Source organism: Saccostrea echinata, unplaced genomic scaffold (genome assembly GCF_033153115.1).
Source record: "Saccostrea echinata isolate AGI-Se365-2 ecotype Australia unplaced genomic scaffold, CSIRO_AGI_Sech_v1 ptg000022l, whole genome shotgun sequence".
Taxonomy (NCBI): domain Eukaryota; kingdom Metazoa; phylum Mollusca; class Bivalvia; order Ostreida; family Ostreidae; genus Saccostrea; species Saccostrea echinata.
Genome location: NW_026889771.1, coordinates 12,234,355 through 12,258,203, shown reverse-complemented (window position 1 = coordinate 12,258,203; position 23,849 = coordinate 12,234,355). Strand labels below are relative to the sequence as shown.

The 23,849-nt window shown below is 34.5% G+C and overlaps 1 protein-coding gene across 1 annotated transcript in view; it reads left to right on the top strand.

Moving 5' to 3' along the window:
* The window catches only part of LOC133190415 (kinesin-like protein KIF19), a 31,589-nt gene extending 16,747 nt beyond the window's left edge, over positions 1–14,842 (top strand). The window contains exons 6-20 of the mRNA XM_061326035.1: positions 1,408–1,533; positions 1,726–2,005; positions 2,601–2,785; positions 3,056–3,203; positions 3,736–3,820; positions 4,012–4,089; positions 4,199–4,260; positions 5,068–5,252; positions 5,847–6,060; positions 6,588–6,709; positions 7,351–7,457; positions 7,934–8,462; positions 8,750–8,798; positions 11,294–11,365; positions 12,261–14,842. Of these exons, the coding sequence (XP_061182019.1) occupies positions 1,408–1,533; positions 1,726–2,005; positions 2,601–2,785; positions 3,056–3,203; positions 3,736–3,820; positions 4,012–4,089; positions 4,199–4,260; positions 5,068–5,252; positions 5,847–6,060; positions 6,588–6,709; positions 7,351–7,457; positions 7,934–8,462; positions 8,750–8,798; positions 11,294–11,365; positions 12,261–12,367 (2,349 nt within the window). The 3' untranslated portion in view covers positions 12,368–14,842. The remainder of the gene's footprint in view (positions 1–1,407; positions 1,534–1,725; positions 2,006–2,600; positions 2,786–3,055; positions 3,204–3,735; positions 3,821–4,011; positions 4,090–4,198; positions 4,261–5,067; positions 5,253–5,846; positions 6,061–6,587; positions 6,710–7,350; positions 7,458–7,933; positions 8,463–8,749; positions 8,799–11,293; positions 11,366–12,260) is intronic.
* Positions 14,843–23,849: the final 9,007 nt, after the last annotated feature.

Sequence of the window (23,849 nt, the reverse complement as noted above, 5' to 3'; positions counted from 1 at the left end):
TCAGGTTTTTATTATTGCAACAGCAGCCTTGGATTAGGGGCAAGGATAAATTTTCAAAAGCACATTTTTTATATTTGTTCATCTTTGAATAAATTGAAATCTATACATTGACTGGCCTTGAGTCAATTTAAATCAGAATACAGGTTTATAGATGTGCATAATAGGTGACTTTAGTTCATTTAATGCCATAATGCATGGGCAGAATTTAATAACATGCCATATTTTACAAATTAAATGCTGAAATGATTTATTTATATATTCACCAGTTTTAATTTATTAATTCTGAAACATTTTTCCTTATTTCATTTTGCTAACATTTGTGAACTAGAAGATTTACAAGTATTTAAAAAAGTACTATATATAATTTAAATAGTCTTTAGAAAACCTATTCTTAGAAGCATACACAATTGAATTTTTCTCTCAAGTAGATTAAAAATGAATGTGCCCAAATTAAATATTAGGATTTTCTTTTCACCAATTTTACTTCTTTTATATACATGCACAACAAAATAAAAAAATATTACGCCATGGTAATCCTTACTTTGGTAGTTTGTTTAGATCTGTTTGTAGACAAATGAGAGAATTCTTTAAATTGACAACTTAAGCAATTATAGAGCTGATTTTTAAATCTTAAACAGCAATGTCATCTTTGTGCTCTGTCATCACTGGGACATTACTCAAAGTGCAAGTTCTGTTGCCTTTGAAATTTTAAGTCATACTGACAAGTAAAATTGATATCACTTATGTGCTGGCACATACAGTAGAATTCACGACTTTTCTGACATTTAATCAAATGTTCAATTACAAAGACTGTAGATTGCCATTTATATAATTCATCACCTTAATGTACTAATTTATTTGGGAACATGATTGTTCAATTATGATATTAGGTGATAGATTGCATTAAATGCACCAGGTAGGAATGATAATGGCGGTAGAGAATTACAGCCCCTTGTTTAATGAAAGAATATCGCACACCATCTGTTCGTGTTTTTTTGAAGTGTCCCTCAGAAAGGCTTAGCTGACACTCAATTTCTGATGCACTTGGAAACCGACAGGTTTCTTTTGTTTGAGGAGACGTCAGCAAATAATTAAAATTTTAGTCCAACAGGTTGTAAGAATGATAGAGATATTCTTTGAAATGAAAAATGGGTTTCTAATTAAATTTTCTATAAGTAAATCTTGATCTTTCACTGATAGTTTTTTGTAATCTTGATCATTAAAGGATCGTATGATTTCACAACAATCCCTGCATTCTTTGGTCTTTGAGTAGTATGATTCACTTCACATACAATAGAGACCCACATCAGAGATACTAGAATGTACTGTGTGTCCTCAGCTTTTTATCAAATTGTCTCAATCAAGTGCTTGAATAAAATTTAATTTATGGTCCTTTTTCTTTTTCAGATATACAATGAAATGATTAGAGACCTTCTGAATCCAAGTGCTGGAATTCTAGACTTACGAGAAGATGCCAAAGGTGGAGTCCAGGTGGCAGGACTGTCCGAGGTCATGGCAAGGTCAACAGATGAGGTAACTATCCTCCCTCCCCCCTCACCTTCATCATCTGCATGAGTAAAAGAACAAAGGAAAAATACAGTTTCCTCTCTGAATTGTTGTTGAACTTTGTTTGGACCTATTTTTCTTCAAGTTTCCTACAGAAATGCTAGTATGAAACATGTGTATCTTAATTTGTGTTTATTGGTTACTACTTTTTTATTTTAGGTGATAGACATGTTACTGAAGGGAAATAAAGAGAGGACACAGGAACCCACAGCAGCAAATAAGACCTCCTCACGATCTCACGCTGTCCTTCAGGTGTCCATCAAACAACAGAATCGTGTCCGCAACACCACACAGGAAGTCAGGATGGGGCGTCTCTTTATGATTGATCTGGCTGGGTCGGAGAGGGCTGCTAACACACATAATCGGGGGAAACGTATGGTAGAGGGGGCTCATATTAATAGATCCCTCCTTGCACTTGGAAACTGTATAAATGCCCTCAGTAAGCCGTTTTTCTCTTCTGCAGTGTCATAAATAAGACTTTATTTCTGTATTCTGCATGATTGTTTCAATGTAGTTGTCTTAGAAATTTTTGTTCATTGATACAAGATGTCATTTGAAAACATCATCTCTGGATTCAACAAGATTGCACAAGAAGTAAATTTTTACACCCCTTTTGAGATGGATATTCTACAATTGAACATAAGCATACATTCTAATCTAAGACTTATATACTTAAGGATGGGAGAGAATACATTTAGATCATTCAGGTGTAACCCGGAATCAATAACCTTAATTGATGTCTGTAAATTGCGTATTTTCTGAAAAGTCACTCCACTAAAAACAAATTGCTTTTAAGCTAATGAGTAAAACATTAAGTTTTAAATATTCCATAGACAATGTAATTGCTTGAATGCTGGAATGGATGTTGGTTGGCAACCACAAAGAGTATATGTGTTAAATTCCAACAATTTCTTTTTTGTTAATGAATAATTACACAGAACAATTGTGTTTGAACCAAGAAGAAGATTCATGTATTGTGAAAATTCATCCTAGTCATGGATGATAATTCAGAAATTTAAATCTTTTTTTTTCAGCTGATACAAAAGGATCTAAGTACGTGAATTATCGAGACAGTAAGCTGACGCGTCTTCTAAAGGAAGCCCTTGGAGGGAACTGTAAAACGGTCATGATTGCCCATATAAGCCCCGCCTCCCTGCATTTTGAGGAATCTAGAAATACACTTGTTTATGCCGACAGAGCAAAACATATTAAAACGAAGGTGAACAATGGCTATTTTGACTAGCTTGACCATTAAATGTATTAAATAAAAAAATATTGTTTCAAATTTTCTGAAATCTTAGAGATTTTATTCCTAGATTTGGATAAAATAAATAATCAGGATAAATTTTGTTTTGTTTTTATTTTTTTCAATATAAAAGATAAATCTGGTTTGTGTCCATATGTAAAAAAGAAAAAAAAAGAGAAGGATCAATACTTAGAAAGATTTGTTAGATCAATAAATTTAATTTTTGTTGCTCTGTATTTATAGGTGAGGAGGAATGTTACTGATGTGTCGTACCACATTGCTCAGTACACCAACATAATCCAAGAGCTTAGAGAGGAGATCCAGAGACTAAGACACAGACTCCATGACAAATCTAGTCCCAGGCCAGGGGCTAATATACTCTCTGTACAAGGTACGTAGATGAGTTTAGGCACAGACCAACAAATTGTTAGTTTAAAATGAAATGATATCCTAGCCCCGGCTTAACCCCAGGCTCAGGGCCAACACACTCTCTTTACAAGGCACAGATAAGCCAAAGTTGAGGGCCAACACACTGTTCTGTACAAGGCACAGATAAGCCAAAGTTGAGGGCCAACACACTGTTCTGTACAAGGCATAGATAAGGCAAAGTTGAGGGCCAACACACTGTCATTACAAGGAACATAGATATATATAGTACCAGGTTCAGGGGGCCAAAATACTCCCTGTATAAGGTACACACATGTAGATATGTCTATCCTAAGGATGAGGACAGGCATACTGTATCTAGATCTTCATGAGCAAGTCTAGTATTTAGCCTAAAACTCATAAACTATCCTTTTGAGATTCATCTGTAATTAAGAAAAAATTTCAGCTTATTGCTCTAGCATATATCATAAACAAGACCAAACAAAATTTGGAACAAAGTGAGGTACATACTGTACAATCTTTTTTTTTTTTTACAGCTGAAGTTGTTGAGGCAAAGAGGGAGGAACTGACCAAACTCAAGGAACAACTGCTCATATCATTCAAGGATCAGATGGAGCTCAGGTAGTGGTCACAAAAGGGTCACCATATAATATGGTCTATTCTTTCTCTGAAAATAAAGACGAAATAGTGAAAGATTAAATAGCTTGATTCTTTGGATGATGATATTTTAACAACGTACAATATACTTTTGAAATTCACAAAAAGAGGCAACAATGTAAAGCTAATTTTTACGTTTTTTTTTTATTCATTAGGAAAAGTTTAATGGAGTTGAACAATGCCTCTATGGAGGTCAGTCTGGAAACCAATAGGAACCAACTCATCATTAGCGAGTAAGTCATCTGACTTCAGTTTGAAAAGTTAATCAAAGGTCACAGTAAATAGTGCAGTGATTTGTGGGACTGTTTTTATGCAGTTTGCATGATTTCTCTGTATTTATAGGTGGGAGTTGGAGAAAGCCAGATTTTCCAGAAGAAAGGAAGGGGGAGATAAGGCAGATACAGGTAATTGTTAGTCATTTTTTAGAAGTTACATGTACATGTATTAGTGGTTCTTCATTAAGGACAGATGGGGTTTTTTTTTTTTTCAAAAAAATTATGAAAATAACAACTAAATATATATTCATATAAGTAAAATGAATGAAGTTTAACTTCATAAAGTTTCATTTTTCATTCAAAATTGTCAATAATGTCCTATAAAGTGATTAAAAAATGTATAGTTTTACAAGGATGATGGCAAAAAAGAGAAAAAAACTAGAACATCGTAGGCAGTCTACAATTTCTTAATATCTTAAGTATTTGATATATGCATCATTTACAACCAAAATACATCCAAAAATATATACCGCTCAATACATCTAATTTTTTGTTTTTAGCATGTGTCCTTTAGTCATAAAATCATTCTATGGATATTTGATATGAATAATTTTAAGGAGTTTGACATAAAATATTTTCATTTAAAATTGAAGTAATCTTCTTAATTACTGCACTACTTGTTCATAGGACCTAATTAAAACAATATTTCGTTAGTTAATTATTCAATATAATAATATTCTTAGTGATCAAATGAAGGTTGGGGAGAACTAGTGGTCTGAAATCTTAGTTCAGACAAACTGTAGAGCCACTGGTTTGCAAATTCCAGTTTAAATGTAGCCCACCCCCAACCCACCCTCATCCCCAATAAAAAAAAAATGAATGAATAAATAAATAAATACTTGAAAAAAAATCAGATCAAATAAAACACAAAGTAACACAAAAAAAGCTTAAAATGCATGAGCATTGATAGTATCATGACTGTTCCATTGTTTACAGAGGATTCTAAGGCTCTGGAGCTGGCTGGGGCAGGATCAGATGATCTTCAGGAGACGGAGGACGTGAAGCTCGCCCGGGAGGAACTCAAGGTGCTACATGACGAGAAGCATCGGACGGAGAAGTTACGAACCACAGTCATGAAGGAACTGGAACAGGCCCGAGTGAAAACCCGACGTATTGAGGAGGTATAGTGCCTTAGTGAGAAGTATTTAGTATGATTTTGAACTGACATCTTGCAGACATTATCACAGGTGCTTGAGGTTTGAGGACAAGAACCTCTACCTCCCCCCCCCCCCCCAATATATACCCCTGAGCCTTTTGGTCTTTTTTTCCTCATAAATTTTCTCACAAATTATCTTTGAATATTTGTGATATAATCTATGCCATCGATTAAAAAAATTGACTGAAACCTGAAACAAACATTTTATAAAAATTACTACCACACACTATTTTATAAATTTTTTATATATTGTTTATTTTAAGCAATTTTTTGAATTGATGGTATAGATTATGTCACAAATATGCCATTCAAAGATAATTTATGAGCAAAAAGTTGAAAAAGGCCTAGGGGTCTATATTTGGGGGAGGGGGGTGTTTCCTGTCCTCAATCACCTGTGGACATTATTTGATCTAAATGCTGGAACTATATTGAAGGAATAGATTGAAAAAGATGTTAAGTAACAAGATATGTAAAACATAAAGATGTATTATCCTATATACTTGGTTTCATTTAACTGTTTACATGGTTCAGGTTTATGTTTCATTTTCCTTTTTTGTAGACTATTCCACATAGAATCAACACAGAAGATCAGCGTGAAATCCTCAGTCTGCTGTGTAAAGTTCACGAATTAGAGATTGAAAACACAGAGACCCAATCAGCCTGTCTGTTACGGGAATTCCAAATTAAACGCAAAGATATGGTGATTTCGCGATTTCGTCAACATCAGAATCTTTGTGATCAAATTATTCGACGACAGAAGAAAATTATGGAAGGTGACTTTTTGTTTGAAAAATTGCTGAAATTAATATTCAATTTTCATTATTAGCGTGGTTTTTTTTTTTAAGTTTTAGAATTCTATTTAGCTAACTAATGAAGTATTATGCTTGCGTATTCTCAGACTTACAAAATTCAGGTATATTTTTTTTTTTAAATGTGTGTATTGATTTTTCAAATAATGCAGTGAATTGGTTATATGTTGAGGTTTTTGGCTTTTTTAAATACATGATACTTCTTAAAAGAGGCTTAATAGGAAAAAAAATGAAATTTTGTGATAAATTTGACTTGTGAAAGTAAATATTGTTTGTGGTGCAATGTGAATATTGTGATCTTGCTGGTGCTGGTGGTACATAGTGAGTTTTTATCTTGAAAGAGATTTTGAGTGCTGAGATTTGAAGCTGAAGTTCTATACTCTCATCGAGTCCTTAAAGTGATGATACCACATTTAAATGATACTTATTACAGTCCATTTTTATTTTCCATGATTTATAAGTTTTACTTCGAATTTTAAAAATTTTCACAGAAAACAAAATTGCGCCCACTCAGGATTTAGAGGAGCTGTACAACCTGTATCAGTTGGAACAGGATGATAGGATGATGCTGAGGGAGGACTCGGGACATCTCAGTCCTGAACTCAGATTAAAGGTATTATATATAGACATTATAGGATGATGCTGAGGGAGGACTCGGGACATCTCAGTCCTGAACTCAGATTAAAGGTATTATATATAGACATTATAGGATGATGCTGAGAGAGGACTCGGGCCATCTCAGTCCTGAACTCAGATTAAAGGTATTATATATAGACATTATAGGATGATGCTGAGGGAGGACTCGGGACATCTCAGTCCTGAACTCAGATTAAAGGTATCTCATATAGAGACCTCAGAATACACATGCACATACAAACACACACACATGGAATTGCATATTATCTATTCCATGTTCATGAATTGGCAAGGTACAGTTTTCCATTTGTACTGAAATTCATCAGAGACAGATTTTATATCAATGAAAAAATACTTAATAGTTAAGCTTCATTACATTTATTTTGAGTCAGTCAAGAAAAAAAGCTTCACAGGTATTTCAGTATTTGATACAGGTGCTTGCTGATTTGTTTTCAAATTTAGCACAACATTAGGTTATGTTCTTTTAGATTCAGTCATGAAATTGTGTACAGTCATTCTTTGGAATGTTTGCTACTGTTCCAAAACCACAAAAGAGGAAATATTAAAATTATTTTACTCATATGATGTATTGAACTACTTTTATCCTGTTTATTGCAGGCTTCCTCCAATTCCAGTAATTACAGGAACCTCCCTGACGAAGTGGATCAGCTGAGTACACTGACTGAGGAGGATGAGAGGGGGAACCTGCTGACCTACAGATCAGGGTCAGTAAAATGTTTGCAAAATTTACATTCTTTAGATCCTCATTCAACTCTGTGTTACAAAATCTTGCGTGTATCTAAAGAGTAACTGCCATGTAAGCAGAAATTTTAGCAGGATTTAATTTTGCCATTTTTAGCGAGGATGTCAAGATTGCTAAAATTAAATATTGCAAACAATTTATTTTGCATTATACATGTAGGTTAATACCATTATCTTTTTATGTACCATAAACTCACTAAGATTACTTCTTGCTAAAATTAAATGCCGATTTTCGAGGATAAATTGCTTAATTTGCATCTCACTAAAAATTCATTTTACCGGTATATGGTATTTAAAATGTAAGGAATAAATATTTCTATTTCAAATATTTTTATTTTGAGAAAGTAACATTCTTGAATCACAATGTATCATTATATATGTGAATGCTGAGCTGTAATGATGTAGCAGGAAGTTGAAAAATGAAGACATTTTCTTACAGTGATGGTGATGACAAACTCTTTTCAAAGAGTGCAAGAGGACTGAAGGGTGGGGCCAGCTTAACAGGTGCTTGGAGGAATGACTCTAATTTAAGTAATGGTGCAAGTGGTAGAAATAGTGATCAGAATGGTGCATTTGGAAACCCATCTCCAGACAACAGGAAAGAAATTGCTTCAAACACACGCAGCATCGCAGCACTGGCTGCTAAGAAGAGGTCAAAAGCACACAGTGACCTTTTGAACTTGGAACGACAATTCGGAGGTGAACCTCGAACACTTTATAGAAATTCAGGTGATAAGAATAATTCTGACAATGATTATCTATCTCCCTCCACCTTGGCAAGACATGACAGGAACTATGGAGAACTAGTGCTGCCCCCACTGCATAAGCCTCCCAGCGAGGACCTGGACAACATTTCTACAGGGACAAAGCAAAGTACAAACACAGACAGCACACTGCCTCCATTGAGGAATGAGAACAATTTCAGGAGAGGGGATATAAAGAGAAATAGAAGAACAAGGGGTTATGATGTAAGTTTTTGCTTAGTATTGGATGTTTTATATCCATTTCTAATTAACTGAAAATGGGGGGAAGCTAAAAAAAGTATTATAAGTGATACGCTCTGAAAGAGAATTAGAGATTTTTTCTATCAGCAGAATTTCTTTTATGTAAGACTATGTGATGTATGTAGATCAAGCACTGTATTTTAAAAAGAAAAATAATTTTTCATGATTTTCCCCCTCCTTTTCTTCTTTAAATTTGTAATATTTTGAGTTGTCTAGAGTCAAAGCTAATCAATAATTGGTTTCTTCACTAGGTATCTCAGAATAGGAGGTCCCAGTCTCTTGGAGACAATGGAAAATCAGGTAATAATAAAACAGTGTCTAAGGATGACTCTTTTGTCAGTTACAAGTCAGGTACAAAATCCCAAGCTGCTAAATCTAAAAAACCAGCAGCTACCAAATCAAAAATGTCTAAAACAATGAGTAAGTCCATGGACAATTTGAATGTTCTAAAACACAATCAACAAGAGAGCTCAATATTCAGGACTCGTCCAGAAATAGCTCCAAGTGCAAGGGATAGACTGCCAGCTTTGGAGCAGAAGTACAAAAGACAGATATCAAGTGCTCCAGAGGATCAACCAGCAAATTCTTCCCTGGAGATTCCAAGAACATCAGATACATGTAGGAGAGAAGTTGAGTTATTGAGGCAGATTTCCAGTGCCCCAGAAGGACACACAAGTGCTATAATGGAAGACCCTGATACTGTTGACAGGATAACCCCAAGGGATTTAGTTACAAGTACCCCAATTAATATTGACCCTTGCTCTTCAAGGAGGTCTTACACGCAAATGACCCCTCAGAATAAGTTTTTGCTTGGAGTGACACAAGGCATAGGAGAAGAGAACACACTGTCTTCTATTTATTCAGAGGGCACAGTCACTGATATAATGAAAACGGGGGCCAACAGACCAGTCACTCAGGGGATGAGAAGAGATCAAACATTCATTTCAAGTGGTTCAAACCTAAGCTTGACTGTTGAGAAAGCAGAGGAAAAAGATCAAGGAAAATCTAAGAAAGGCAATAGAGGTATATCTAGTAGAGGCTCAACTGTTAGATACAAGGATAGAAGACAAGTCAATTCAAAAGTGGCCGGGTTTAAGGACAAAGCTCCTGGTAAAAAGACAGTTCAACCTGCCAAATTCAAACCAAATGGAATGGTGAGAGATACCAATGACAAAAGCCCCAAAGTTGCAGAGTTTAATTCTCCAGCAGTATTATCCAGAAACAAAGAAACATCTCTGAAATCTGAAGTTGGTTCTGTTGTTACAAAGAGAGCAGGTGAGGATGAGAATTATGAAAGTCTGCCTTCAAGGGAGAACACTATTATTGCTGATGCAGATGATGATGTAGAAGTCGGGGAAGAAGCAAAGGACATTGCCAAAAAGGTTCAGGGGTCAACTCCAAGAGGTGGTGATAATGGGAAACAATGGGCACAGGCAGCTCCTCTTCCACAACCTAGAAAGAGCATTGCGAAAAAGAAGAAAGAGGGAGTTGCACAGTCTTCTGAATCAGTAATACAGAGTAATAAACATACATCTCCTTTTCCAATAGTACCGCCCATTAAAGGTACTCAAGTCAATGAGAGTATGGAAACAAGCAGTATTTTAGTTTCTGTGATAACAAATGATAGCTTAGCTTCCACAAATCTAGTAGACAGTAGTTTGCTAACAGAAAATGAATCCCTGAAAGATGATGATAAGAATACAGACATCTCAAAGGACAATGTCAAATCTAGTTTGAAGGCTAACAAAAGTGTGAAACGAAAGCCATCACAGAAGGTTAGACCATACGCAAAGGTCAACAGCTCCAAACATGTGCCACAGAAAGTGAAGAAGGCTGACAGTTTTCTAAAGATTGAAGGGAAGCCTCCAACAGGTGCTAGGCCCAGAAGTGCTCGGAATGGTCTGGTCTATACACATAGGAGTCGCCAGTCAGGGGAGAGCACTGAGACTAATACTATAGGTAGGCTGGTCTAGTGTGGAACATTAATACAGAGAGTGCAGTACTTCACAGTTCAAAGAGTGTTCCACCTGGAGCTAAGAGTGTTTCACTCTGATCAAAGAGTGTTCCACCTGGAGCTAAGAGTGTTTCACTTTGATCAAAGAGTGTTCCACCTGGAGCTAAGAGTGTTTCACTTTGAGCAAAGAGTGTTCCACCTGGAGCTAAGAGTGTTTCACTTTGAGCAAAGAGTGTTCTATTTCATGCAGAGTGTTCCCTTTGAACAGATCGAGAGTGCTGCATTTTGAACACAGGGGTGATGGGGTTAATTATTGCATAAAGACCTACTGTAGAGGCAGATGGCATTCACTTTTTGCAAGCACTTCATAAAATGTACAAGATGTACTGAAAATTTTGCACGATTTGAGATTGATTTTGGGGTGAAAAGCAACTGTAGGTAACACTTGGAAGTTACCTACACAATTGAAAAAACTTGCTGCACAGCAGTGCACACAGAAATGTACATTTAGGCATTTTGATGTGATATTTTATTTGCATGATTTAGACCAGCACAGTACAGCAGCATTAAGAAAAATTACATAAAACCAGTTTTGCATCAGTATATAATTAACAATAATCAACAGTATTAAATTACATGTATCTAATTAACTTATTGTATTTTTATTTCTTTCATAAGAATGAAGAGATTAAGTTAAAAAGAATGAAAATATCAAATATATATTTCAAATAGACTATGTAGAATCTGATTGCTCTGAAATATGAAGAACATGTATTTTAGAACTCTGTCCATTAATGGAAAATATAAATAAAATATAATATAATAAAATATAATTTTGCAGGTGACAGTAGGGAATGGACGCCCCCTGGTGTTACAAAAAGAGGCGGCAAAACCAAACGCTTCAATAACAGAGGTGAGATTTTAAAAAAAATTTAAACCATGCTTATTTCCTTCAATATGCATGAAATATAAATCCAGAAAAGCATCATATATCATATTGAACCAATTTCAACTGGTATTAAAATATAGCATCTATGGGCAAAGGGGAATGAAAATTGTGAATTTTGTGGTCTCTGCCCCTCTAGGGCTGAAAAGGGGGGCCAAAACCTTCAAAATTAATGCAATTTTCAATAAAAATGTTCTTTACTCCTGGACATCAAGCAGTCAAATTGTTGACATTATTATAATAAGCATAGTCCCTGGGTCAGAGGTCTGGGGCTAGAGTGGGCTCTGTGATGATTATGTGAGGAAATAAGAGTTTTGCGTTTATTATTCATGTATGATAATTAATCACAGTAAATAATGTAGCTGATAGGTATAAGGAAAAAAAGAATTTTGCACGAATGTTTAATGTATAATATTAAAGGTACTTTTATAGTTCTGTGGTCAAATAGATTTTGAAATAATAGATGAATAAAAATGGAACAAAAATACCTTATATTTGTATATTGAATGATATTCAAAGATCAAGAGAGCCCAATAGTATGGGGATTCTGCTGGGCTTCCTTCTTGTTGAATAAGTGTGTTTTAATTTATAGAACAATTATTGCAAGTAAATTGATCCACTTTCTGAGTTTTTGCTGATTACCAAACTAACTATTTTGTTGATCCCTGATGATACTATTACTCTCGTTTAGAGCAACATATCTTCATCTATCAATTTGTTTCACAAATTTCCATTGATCCTTTACAGTGTTGTATTATACTCAGGTGAGCATTAAGGCCCTTGGACCTCATGTTAATACAGTCTTTCCTTTCTCAACAATTGTTGCACCTATTTTAAGAGCTTTGTATTTTATATATTTCAGGGTCAAATGAACATAATGGCAACACAAATAACAGGAAAAAGGCTCCCACAATTCCATCCTACAAGAAGGGGGACATAACTGTGATGGGATTCAGCCTGCCTCGATAGATTTTTGTTCCTCCATAGCTATAGATTAACTTGTCTTTGTCTATGTGAACATGATCTTGCCACTTTATTCTTCTAATAAGTCGCTCCAGTGTCTTATTGTCATTTAATGAGAATTTAAAGTGTGCTTTATTTATATTCCCTTTGTAGCTGTTTGTGAGTCATGGTACTAAATGTTACAAAAGGTGGCGATTTTGCTGGGGAAAATTTAACAATTTTTATACCCTTTAATAGGAACTGCAGACCATCCATATTTATTTATCTTGAGTAGTCATGATAATGCATTTGGAAAAAAAGGGAAACACATACACGTACGTCCTCCACGAAAATACACATTGGCACTGTAAGTAATTTGATTTAAGAGAAAATTCATTTTTTTCCTTAGATATTTTTTATCTCTAAGGAAAGTTTTTTATCTGATTGCTTGTGAAACATTTTTTTTCTGTATGAATGTCTTAATTGTGTGAGAAATGAACTGCATGAAATATTGTGCCAATCAATTGAAAGACTCCTTTATTTTCATGTGAAAATTCTTTCTAAATTCTTGATACCATAAAGTATATTTTATATGGGCATATAAAATCTAAATACTTTAGGAATTTAGACTATGTATAAAAAACTTTGCTTGACTAAAATAGATAAAAACATTTTATTGCAAAGATTTGGATAGTGAATTGACTATTACAGCAAAATTATATTTTTGTCTCTATTACATTTAATACAAAACAATAAAGTATTGCACAAATCACAGGTGTAATAATGTAATATACATGTATACAAACACTATTCAGCCTTTGAGGATTATTGTAACTGTAACTGTGTTGTTTTTATTTTACTCTGGGTAAATTTTTGATCTTGCCATAAGAGAGTCTGTGATATGAGAACTGCTGATACACATCTTTGATTTATGTGTAATAACTGTGTACCCAGGTTGTTGTATGAAAGGGGTGTTTGTGTCATTATTTTTTCTTGGTCATGGAAGACCATATTCTGTTCAACAAATATAAAACATGGGATCATAAATTCCAAGGATTATAATTTATTTTAATGTCATAAATGGAACTTTGTGTCCTTATTCATTTGTTAACTTTTTTTTTTTTAAATGTACTTATATTTGGATACTATTGTAATGAAAATACAGTGAAACCTTGTTATCTTGAACTTGATGGGTCCAAAAATAAAGTTTGAAATATCTGAAGATTCAAGATATGACGTTAAAGTACACAAGAAAAAAAGTGGTTGGTACAATGTACTTCCAACTCGCTTTGATATATCCATGGTATTCAAGATATCAATGTTTGGTGTACTGAAGTTCTCTAACTATGTGCTTGGTTTCTTTGATATTTTCTTTTATTTTTTTTAAAAGCCCAAAATACTAGAGCTACTGTCCAGGCATTGTAACTCCTGTTAAACTATAATTTTTTGCATCTATTTGTTGTTATTTATTGTTGTTTGTTTTTTTAGAAACTTTTTTTTCATTAATTGTTAATCTGTTACTATTTGTTTGGGGGTTTTTTTTTGTGCTTGAGTGAAATCATGCAATAATATTTTTACATGTGATGTTACTGAAAGTTGTTCAGTATATGGTAGGAATTGTAAATGCAATGTAAATATTTTACATTATAGATAAGTCTGCTGATACTGAAAAGTGACCTTGAACTACATTTTTAAAATTTTATTAAAATTGTTTGACATGAGCTTGGCTTTCTGAAGCGTGCACTTTGTAATTTCCAGACCATGCACCAAAGTAGTACCTAAAAAAGAGGTACGCCACACCAAAATTTTATTTACTGGATCTTTTAAACAACTCTTTTGTAAGATGAATTCAGTAATGATAGACCACAATAAGCTTTTATAAATTATTTTAAATTATTTTTTTTTTCATATTTTTTTCAACATTGTTTAGATTGAAAATGAACCACTTTACAGCTCAGAATAATATAAATAACCCTTATAAACACGTCAAGAAGAGTCAGACATTCAAATATTTATTTTAAAAAAAAATTATTTATTATTAGATAATTATTTATATTATACATAAACTAACTGCAAATTTTGAGTTCTTATGTGTCTTATTTGCAGCCAAAACCATTTTCACATTTTTTCTGAAAAAAATATACCAAAAATAAATTATATAAAATCAGAGCTGATGTTGGTCAAAGCTGAAATCATATTTCCAAAGAGATGTGTTATAGATCCAGTATATGACATTTTGGCAAGGCATACCTCCTTAATTGTCAGTTAAATGATTTAATTTCAAATTTTAGACATAGGTGGTAGACATTTTTTTAACCTGTGAATCAAATATCAGTAAATTATGCTGCATAGTTCAAGGACTAAGAATAGAATTCTAAATTTTTATTCATTTTTTGGGGGGAGGGGGTATTACTTAGTCAACTACATTTATGTTTCAATAGAATAAATTGTTATTGCATGCATTGTAATAAATATGATGAAATAAATTTATTTATTTGATAATTGGTTTTTTTTTTATTACATTGTCGTCTGCTTTTGTTAATGCATGAAGACATTAAATCTCATTCTTCATTTGTCTGTCTGAATGTCAATCACAAAAACTTTAACCTTGGTTATATTTGAAGGAGAGAAGAGAGGGCTTTCATATAAAACTGCATTAGGCCATCTCTAAAAAATTGTTTGGTTGCCCTCTTCCGACCGACTGGGTAAAAATGACCCGACTCTAGGAAGCAATTATTTTTTTATGCATTCATGAAATTATATTTTGAAAATTCAGCATTGATGTTGAAATTTTCTAGAAAAAAAATTCCACGCCTACTTATCGACCAAAATTTTTCATCCTGGGTCGAGAGAGGGCAAGCAGACATTATTTTAAAGTTGGCCTTATGTAGACACAACCTTTACAAATGTTTTATGATTTTTGACCTCTGACGAGACAGGGCTCTCATGTTTTACATGTACATAACCTATGACAAGACTTATTCCGAATATACTATGATTTTTGACATCCCACTTCGACCTTTGCATAATAGGCAGACAAGTTAATTGCACCTAACCAATATACCCTCGAAAGCTGAGGACCACAATTCTCTGCGTTTGCTTGTCTATTTTGGAAGGAGCTGGTGAATCTAGGAATGATTCAGAAGCTCAATCTTTCTGCTTTATGAGAGCAATTAACATTTTATGCTCACCTGAGCTGAAAGCTCATGAGCTTTTCTGATCACAATTTGTCTGTAGTCCATCTGTCTGTAAACTTTTCACATTTTCGACTTCTTCTCCAGAACCACCGAGCCAATTTCAACCAAAATTGACACAAAGCAACCTTGGGTGAAGGGGATTCAAGTTTGTTCAAATGAAGGGCCCCTCCCTCATTCAAGGGGAGATAATTAAGAAATGGTGGAAATTTGGTGTCATATTTAAAAAATCTTTTTTTCAAGAACCACTGGCCCCAAAAAAGTTGAAACTTATAGGAAACCTTTGTTACATAATGTAGATTTAAATTTGTTCAAATCATGACCCCTGGGGGTAGGGTAGGGCCACAATGGGGGATCAAAGTTTTACATAGGAATATACAGGGAAAAATCTTTTTCTCAGGAACAGCAAAGCCATGTTTAGTCATATTGATATGGAAGCATCCTCAGGTAGTGTAGATTCAAGTTTGTTAAAATGCTGACCCCCGAGAGTAGGGAGCTTGAGGGGCCACAATGGCGTATCTGATTTTTACAAAGGAATGTAAAGGAACAAATCTTTAGAAATCTTCTGGTCAATAACAATTGGTATGGAAGCATCAGGTAGTTTAAAATTCAACCCCCCCCCCCATGTTAACTTTTCAATACTGAACTGATTTGTGCTTTTTCCTAGCCAATGTGCTCAGGTGATCGATATGGGCCTCTTGTATTGAAGAAGACAAAACAATTACGTCATTCCCATAAAAGTAACCCAAGGACAAAAAATTTAAACAGGCTTAAACATTTACATGTATATATATATTTTTAAAAAGTTTGGATTTAATTACCTGAAAGATTCTTTCTTCATGTATTTGATATTTTGTAGGAGGTAGGGGGGTACACAATGTATTTTTTTTATAATCCATCTCAGCAAACATTATACCATTTTGTTCTCTGGAATTATTTCTGACCGACTATTGTGATTACTTGATCTTTGAAATATGCTCGTGTCTATTTTTACTTATTAGCTCACCTGTACTGAAGGCTTGAGTAAACTTTTCTTGGACAAGTTTTATCTATTGCTATTGTTATGTCTGAATAAAGAAGGAAAATAAATGTAATAAAAGTTCGAAGAGTCTTTTCCTCTAAAGAACAAAAAGTCTAAAATTTGATGTACATGTCCCCCGACTGTGTAACGGGTAAATGTTGCCAGTTTGAAGGTAAGGCCACAGGACTTCATAATAGTAAAAAAAAATATTGAAATCTTAAGCCTCGTTAATATTGTCAAATTAATAAGTTTGTTCTATAAATTCTGTAGAATCAACTCGCAACTTGATTGGCTAATATCGCAATTATTAAGTGATTTGATTAAGGATTCCCTTCTCAGCCAGGAACGATAACTCTTAAAATCATTATTTAATTAAAAAGTATCAAAATGAAGCTTAATTGAAATTGAAATCTTTTCGTGTAAAAATTTCACTTCTTGCATCTCAACATGACTCAGATTCTTTGAAGTCTTATAAACGGCCATGTGAAAAGTTGACATTTGTATCCCACCGAAGAATAAAAATAAAAAGATTTTAGAGATATCGAATTTCCTGTAACTTAGCCTTAGATACCAATGCTTATATTAGCATGTGATAAGAAATGATCTGTGATGTCTTGCAACGATAGCACAAGCTTTTTACACTATATATTATATAACAATTGACATAAAAAAGAACTAAAATAATTATTACAAGAGGCTCATGGGCGACAACGCTCACCTGAGTAACTAATGGCCCTTCTTGTTCTTCATCAACAGTGGCCCCACTCTACCCCCAGGGTCATGATTTGAACAGACTTGAATATACACTGCCGGTGGATGCTTAGACATAAATATGACTGATCATGGCTTTGTTGTTCTTCATCAGAAGATTTCTCCTATGTATTCCTATGGAAAACGTTTACCTCATTGTTGCCCCACCCTAACCCCAGGTGGTCATAATTTGAACAAATTAGAATCTAAACTATCTGAGGATACTTCCATATTAATATGATTAATAATGGCTTTCCTATTCTTGAGAAGAATATTTCTAAAGATTCTTCCTATTTATATCCAGGTAAAACTTTAGTCGCCCATAGTTGCCCCACCTTACCCCCGGGTGTTACGATTTGAACAAATTTGAGTCTTACACTATCTGAGGATACTTCCATATAAATATGACTGATCATGGCTTTGCCGTTCTTGAGAAGGAGATTTTTAAAGATTTATCCTATTCACACCATGTAAAATGTTGATCGCCCATAGTGGTCCCACCCAACCACCGAATGTCATGATTTGAACAAATTTGAATTAACACTATGAGAGGAAGCTTTCACATAAATTTCATCTTTTCTGGCCCAGAGGTTCTTGAGAAGATTTTAAAATGACCCCACCCCAAAATTTTACTTTTTTCTTAATTATCCCCCCTTGGGAGAGGGTGTGGCCCTTCATTAAAAAAAAATTGAACCCCCTTCACCCAAAGATACTCTGTGCCAAGTTTGGTTGAAAATGGCCCAGTGGTTCTGGCGAAGAAGACGATATTGTAAAAAGTTAACGATGACGACTACGACGACGACAGATAACGGACAAATTTTGATCAGAAAAGCTCACTCGAGCCTTCGGCTCAGGTGAGCTAAAACATGCAATTTTCTCGAAATGCCTGGATACCTATGCTCCCCCCCCCCCCCCCCCAATATATATACACATGTTTGTCGATTTTCAATCTACTCTCTAAATTATTCAATGCATAGCTAGTGTTTTTAATCGCGGTTCCTAAAAATATATTTGAGATTTGATCATTTCCCTTTATAATGTGCTTAATTCTAATTATGAACTTTGAAGAAATACCACGGGTAAATACACTTACGTGTACCTTAATTTGACAATAAGATAAATGTGAATCAGGGAGCTCGTTAACATAGGCGTTTACGGGTGTTTTGTTTTTGTTTGTTTTGTTTTTGTTGAGTTTCTATCGTAGCATAAGAGGGGCAAAAGAGAATGGTTCGTCCGCCAAATGTTATGTAGAACATTCCTTGCATGCTACTGTGTTATACAAATGCATAATTTACCTGAAATGAAATTGAGAGCTCAATTTTTACCAAAATAGGTCAAAATGAATTAAACGTCATTAATTTACTGTTGCAATTTATGTGTAACAAAGTTCTTTATTTGACTGTCTCTGTTTAAACGGTCTAATCGTAAAAACTCTTAACATTCGATATTATCTTGAAATAATAGCCCTTTAAAACAGAGAACTTTACAATATCTACAGATTCAGTCACAAAAAATTATTTGCTTTGGCCTAAAAGAATTTGTCTTACAACAAATGCTTCTTTAATTAAGTTTCCTGAATGCACGAGATAAGAATTTTATTTATGCCAAAGTTCTGATTTGATAAAGAACTACAAAAAAGCTTATTAGATTAAAGGTCCTAAAACCATTGTTCTCTCCTCCAACAAACAACAGACAGACCCTGAAAACGGATCGCCGCAGACCGAAACATATATGTCCAAGTAGATAGAGTACCGTGAATAGAAAAGGAAATTTTATCCCGTGTTCATTGGGGGACGCATTGAACTTTGCACATCGAGGACAGAATTTGGTAATGCATAAAAACAAAAGAAGGTTTAAGCGTTAAAATATAACCAAGAGATCATTGTCCGATGAGGTCCTTATGATAAATAGAAGCATCTTCATGGCACGCTAATTTTTGGTAAACAAATTCTTCACTAAAAGACGTTCTAACACAAGGTCATTTTATTAAATGGTGCAACTAGAAGTTGGTGTGAACTTAATCATTTGAGTATTACCAATTTGTACATATGAACCGAATGCTTAGAATTGGGATAAACAGGTTTGGTCTTTGACACGATATAAATAAGTATTTTGATATACTGGAATGCCATTGACGAGAATTGCGTGCACAATGCCATGACTTACAATATAAATAAGGTTTTCGATCAAAAATCATACAGAAATCTGAATTTAAAATCTTGCAATCTCACAAACAGCTTCAAAAGTAGACATACATTCGGTAGAATTTTTAAAAAGCTCACATAGACGGTCATTTAATATCTAAATTTCAATTAAAGTTTAGAAATCAACAACTCCCTGATCAGTGAAATTGACAATTTCCGGACTCTTGCAAACAGATAGTCTTCGCTAACCAGCTGCTATTGATATCAAAGTCAATGAAGAAAGCAACAAGCCATCATCGGTAAGAAATCACTTAAGGTAGTGGGTAATTATACCTGATCAAGGATGTATACTTTATTTTCTATCATCTGAAACCGCTACATCGATTGGGCATGACATGCAAAATTCATATATTGACAACATAGCAAAACAATTCGAAAAAGAGGTTATAACGATGTCCATTAATTGCCAAAAATTCTATTGTTTGCCAAAAGGTTCTGATTGTAAACTGCCATCATATTGATTTTCTGTTCTAATGTTAGTGTATATATTTGCTAACTAGATTGTCAATGTTCATATTTAACAGAACAACTGACTATACAACATTATAAAGTGTTAATCAATATACATGTACATACATATATAAAATTTTTTTCTGTTAAAAATATTCACCAACAGGTATATTATATAAAACATGTAAAACATAATATATTGATATTATAACTGTGATGTGCCTATTCGTCTTCAAAATCCCCCATTACTGCCTTAAATTCTTTACTACAATTGAAATGAAAATTTGATGCGTTTTTGAAGACCACTGGATTTCGTCTGGTCGCAGAAGCTGGAATTGGTGAAAGAAGGCGTGGTATATGTCTCTCCCAATTTCCATTCGTGCGATCTGAAGTCTGTTTTTCCTCTTTCGAGTCCCCATGCTCTTCATTTTGATTAAGTGAAAGTGAGTCAATGCTTTCGAAACTTCCGTGCTTCTTTAATATAGATCTTGGAGTCCTAGACTGATCCTCGCGTGATGTTAATGTGTGTTTCAGTGCAGGAAGAAGAACGGGTCTTTGGTTCTTTGGAAAGAGATTGAATTCTACTTTACGAAACTTTGATTTTTTGTGATTTTTGGCATGGTTAGAGTTTTTGAGAGTAGACGCATTGCTACTCACAGATCCTTGTGTTAGAGTACTAGCTAAGCTAACCGTGTCTTCTTCCGGTCGATGTATGGCGGGTAAAATCACACGACCATGGCCACGATTTTGTTGCGTAGCATCATTTCGGTGGTGGTGCTGCTGCTGTTGCTGATGGTTGTGGTGTGGCTCCAAGTGTTTGTGCCTGTCGTGTGGCTCCAAATGTTTGTGCTTTTCATGGTCAATATGACCATTATAACGTTCCACAATCTCTTTCGAGTTGATAGAACTGTCCCTTGAAGAAGATTTTATATTTTTTGAATGCTTATGATGGTGGAGTTGAGGAGACTCCATGGCCGCAACCTTTTTCTTCGCTTTTCTTGTGGTCTCCTCCAAGAATCCATGAAGAGAGGCCACAAATTCACTATTTTCTGCATATCTTTCCTTGATTTCTTCTATCTCATGAATATTTTGCATCCAAAAAGAATCATCTATATCATATCTTGAGAATGAGAATGGACGGCTTACAGTAGATGTGGTACTTGTTTCGGAGGGTGCTCGGTCTCTTTTTACACGAGGAAGTTTGGTGGTGGTTGATGATGATGTTGTGGACAAAGGTTTATCTGACATTTGCGAACCACCCAAATCACGCGCACGGATTACCTTAATTGGAGAATGACTTTCATGCGAGCGAGTGTCAGTCTCCGAATTTACCCGAGAGCGTGGCTTCCTTCCATCATTTTCACCACCTCTGAAAATCTTTGGTGATGGAGTTTCGTCACCAAAGTGCGATTTTTTCCCAAGAACATTAAACTGATCCAATTTGTGTTCATAAGGCACTGAGAGCACAGTAGTATTTAGACGCTTTCTGATATTCGCATACGTGGAATCATTAGGATCCCCTGACTTATTATGGTTTCTCACAATCTCGCGCTTTGAATATCTTGGGTAACTAGGCAACACATCGAATTGAGAATGACGATCCATTGCGAGCTGTAATCACTGTCACTGTTGTGTATGCCTGATATATATATGTCACATCCTTATTAGTTTCCATAAAAAACTTGTACAGGTACACTTTTTCATTATCTGATTCATCAATGGCAAGGCACGCTCTGGTGAAGCATATTTAAGATGTGTGTAACAATCTTGCAATCAATGTACTTTTTTTTTCGAAGCTAATTCCAGTCTTCAGCGCATTGGTTCATTCGTATTAATCCAGTAATAATACATATGTATATATTCTATATATCCGGGTGTAAGCTATATATCCGAACATGCCCCGTTTTAAAGCATCTCACTATCCCTTCTCCATCAATGAATATTATCTATTTTTTTCACTTTCCCCACAAATTTTTGTTGATTACGCTGTCTCAATAAAAACGCCTTTAATATCCATTAGCAAGTAAATAATTGCTGCTATGCTTCATTTAGATGTGAAAAGAATTTAACAATCTGATTAAACTTACTGCTCATACGAAACGACAGAATAGAACAGATGACCCGGGACAAATAAGACAGAAATATTGATACACAGAATTAGGCTACGCCTAGTCAATTTGAGATCTTTAAAGGAAGAAAACGTATCGCCGAAACTATTGAACGTTTTATATATGCAAAAGATAATTCATACAAATAAATAGTTTTTTCAATTTAAAAGGTTCAATTTCCGACCCTTGAGTACAAGATCATGTCTCAGAAAATTTGACAAAGTTACTCAGATCGAATGAAAATTTTAATAAAGCAGGAAAACAAAGCAATTTTATGGATCAGTCACTCAGTTGCATGAAAGGTTTAATGTCTTTGTTTTCGCAAGAAAGAGAATTCGTGGTGACATTCAGTTTAAGATCTTGATTTGTATAGGTAAATACATGGACAAATGTTGACTAATGTAACGTGATAAGAAACGCGCATGTCGAAAGTTAACAGAAACTTAGTCTGCCAATTACTACACATGCTTTTTATTAATAATTAGAATTACTAGATTAATTGGATTAAGAGATTATCTAAGGGCCAAAAATGTACTCGAGAATTAAAATACGTAAAAACAAAGTTCGATACTCAGAGTAACATAGTTGAAGCAATCGTGGGCCAAATGAAATATAGAAAACGTTTAATAGCATTTAATATTGCTGGACCGTAGGAGCGAGGGGGGGGGGGTTAAGTTTGCGAATACGTATACAAAATGTATATACTATACAAAGAGAACAGAGCTAATTTACAGTAGTTCCCCCTTAATAATAACGTCTGATGACCCTTTTTTCTTGTCAAAAGAGTTCTGTAACCCCCCCCCCCCCAACTGAAATTGCTTCTTATGATCTCAGGGAACGTTCCGAATGGAGAATATTATAAACAACAAGTGTTTTTCCCCCTGCCCTACATGACCTCTAAACAGCTAAATAGTAGTCTGATATAGAATTCTATCGTGGTATCCTTGAAAAAAAGTCGATCCTTTACTACCAGATGCTGATTTGTACCATAATTAAACACCTGTTTATAATAAACAAGTCCCTACGCACGGATTGGGTATAATAATTTTGTTCCTTGGTGTTATTAGATGTATTATTGCCTCTGCTGGCCGATGATTGTCTCATGAACTTAGCTGCCAAGTACAAATATTGACTTTCTTCGAAACTTAGTGTGCACCTAGGCTTTCATTAGCCAAAGATGTCTGCATGGACTGCCAACAGTAATTATGCATGCATTTAGTTGCAGTGTCTTATTAGCATTTATTTTTTATCTTTGTCTACAAAAAATATTGACTCAAAAAAACCCAAACAAAAATACATCTTTGGAAACACAAATTTTGAGACAATATTTTCATAGATTTTTTTCCCAAAAGCCAACTTGCACTTCCTTAAACAAGCAAAGAAGTATTAACAACCATTAGTCTATTCCCAATAACCTATAACTGGATGGCACATGTTGATGAGTAACGATGTGAAAATTTTGAACTACCTTTAAATAATAGTCAACAACTCTCACTTACTTTCAGTACTGGCCCAAGGATCATGAAGCAGTATTAGACTTAAGTCAAAGGAGATGGGCGAACAAGATGTGCAAAATGCCTATAGCTTCAAATGAATGTCATATTCATCTTGTGAATTTAAATTCTTTTTATTGAAAGTATGAAATAATGCTAAACAAAACTTTTTTGGCAAAAATCATTCTATGATTATGTAACAAAAAGCCGTATATTTGGGATTCGAACCCAAGCAATAAGAATCCCGAGTCTCAATTATTTCTTCGAGACCAACACGCTAACCACTATG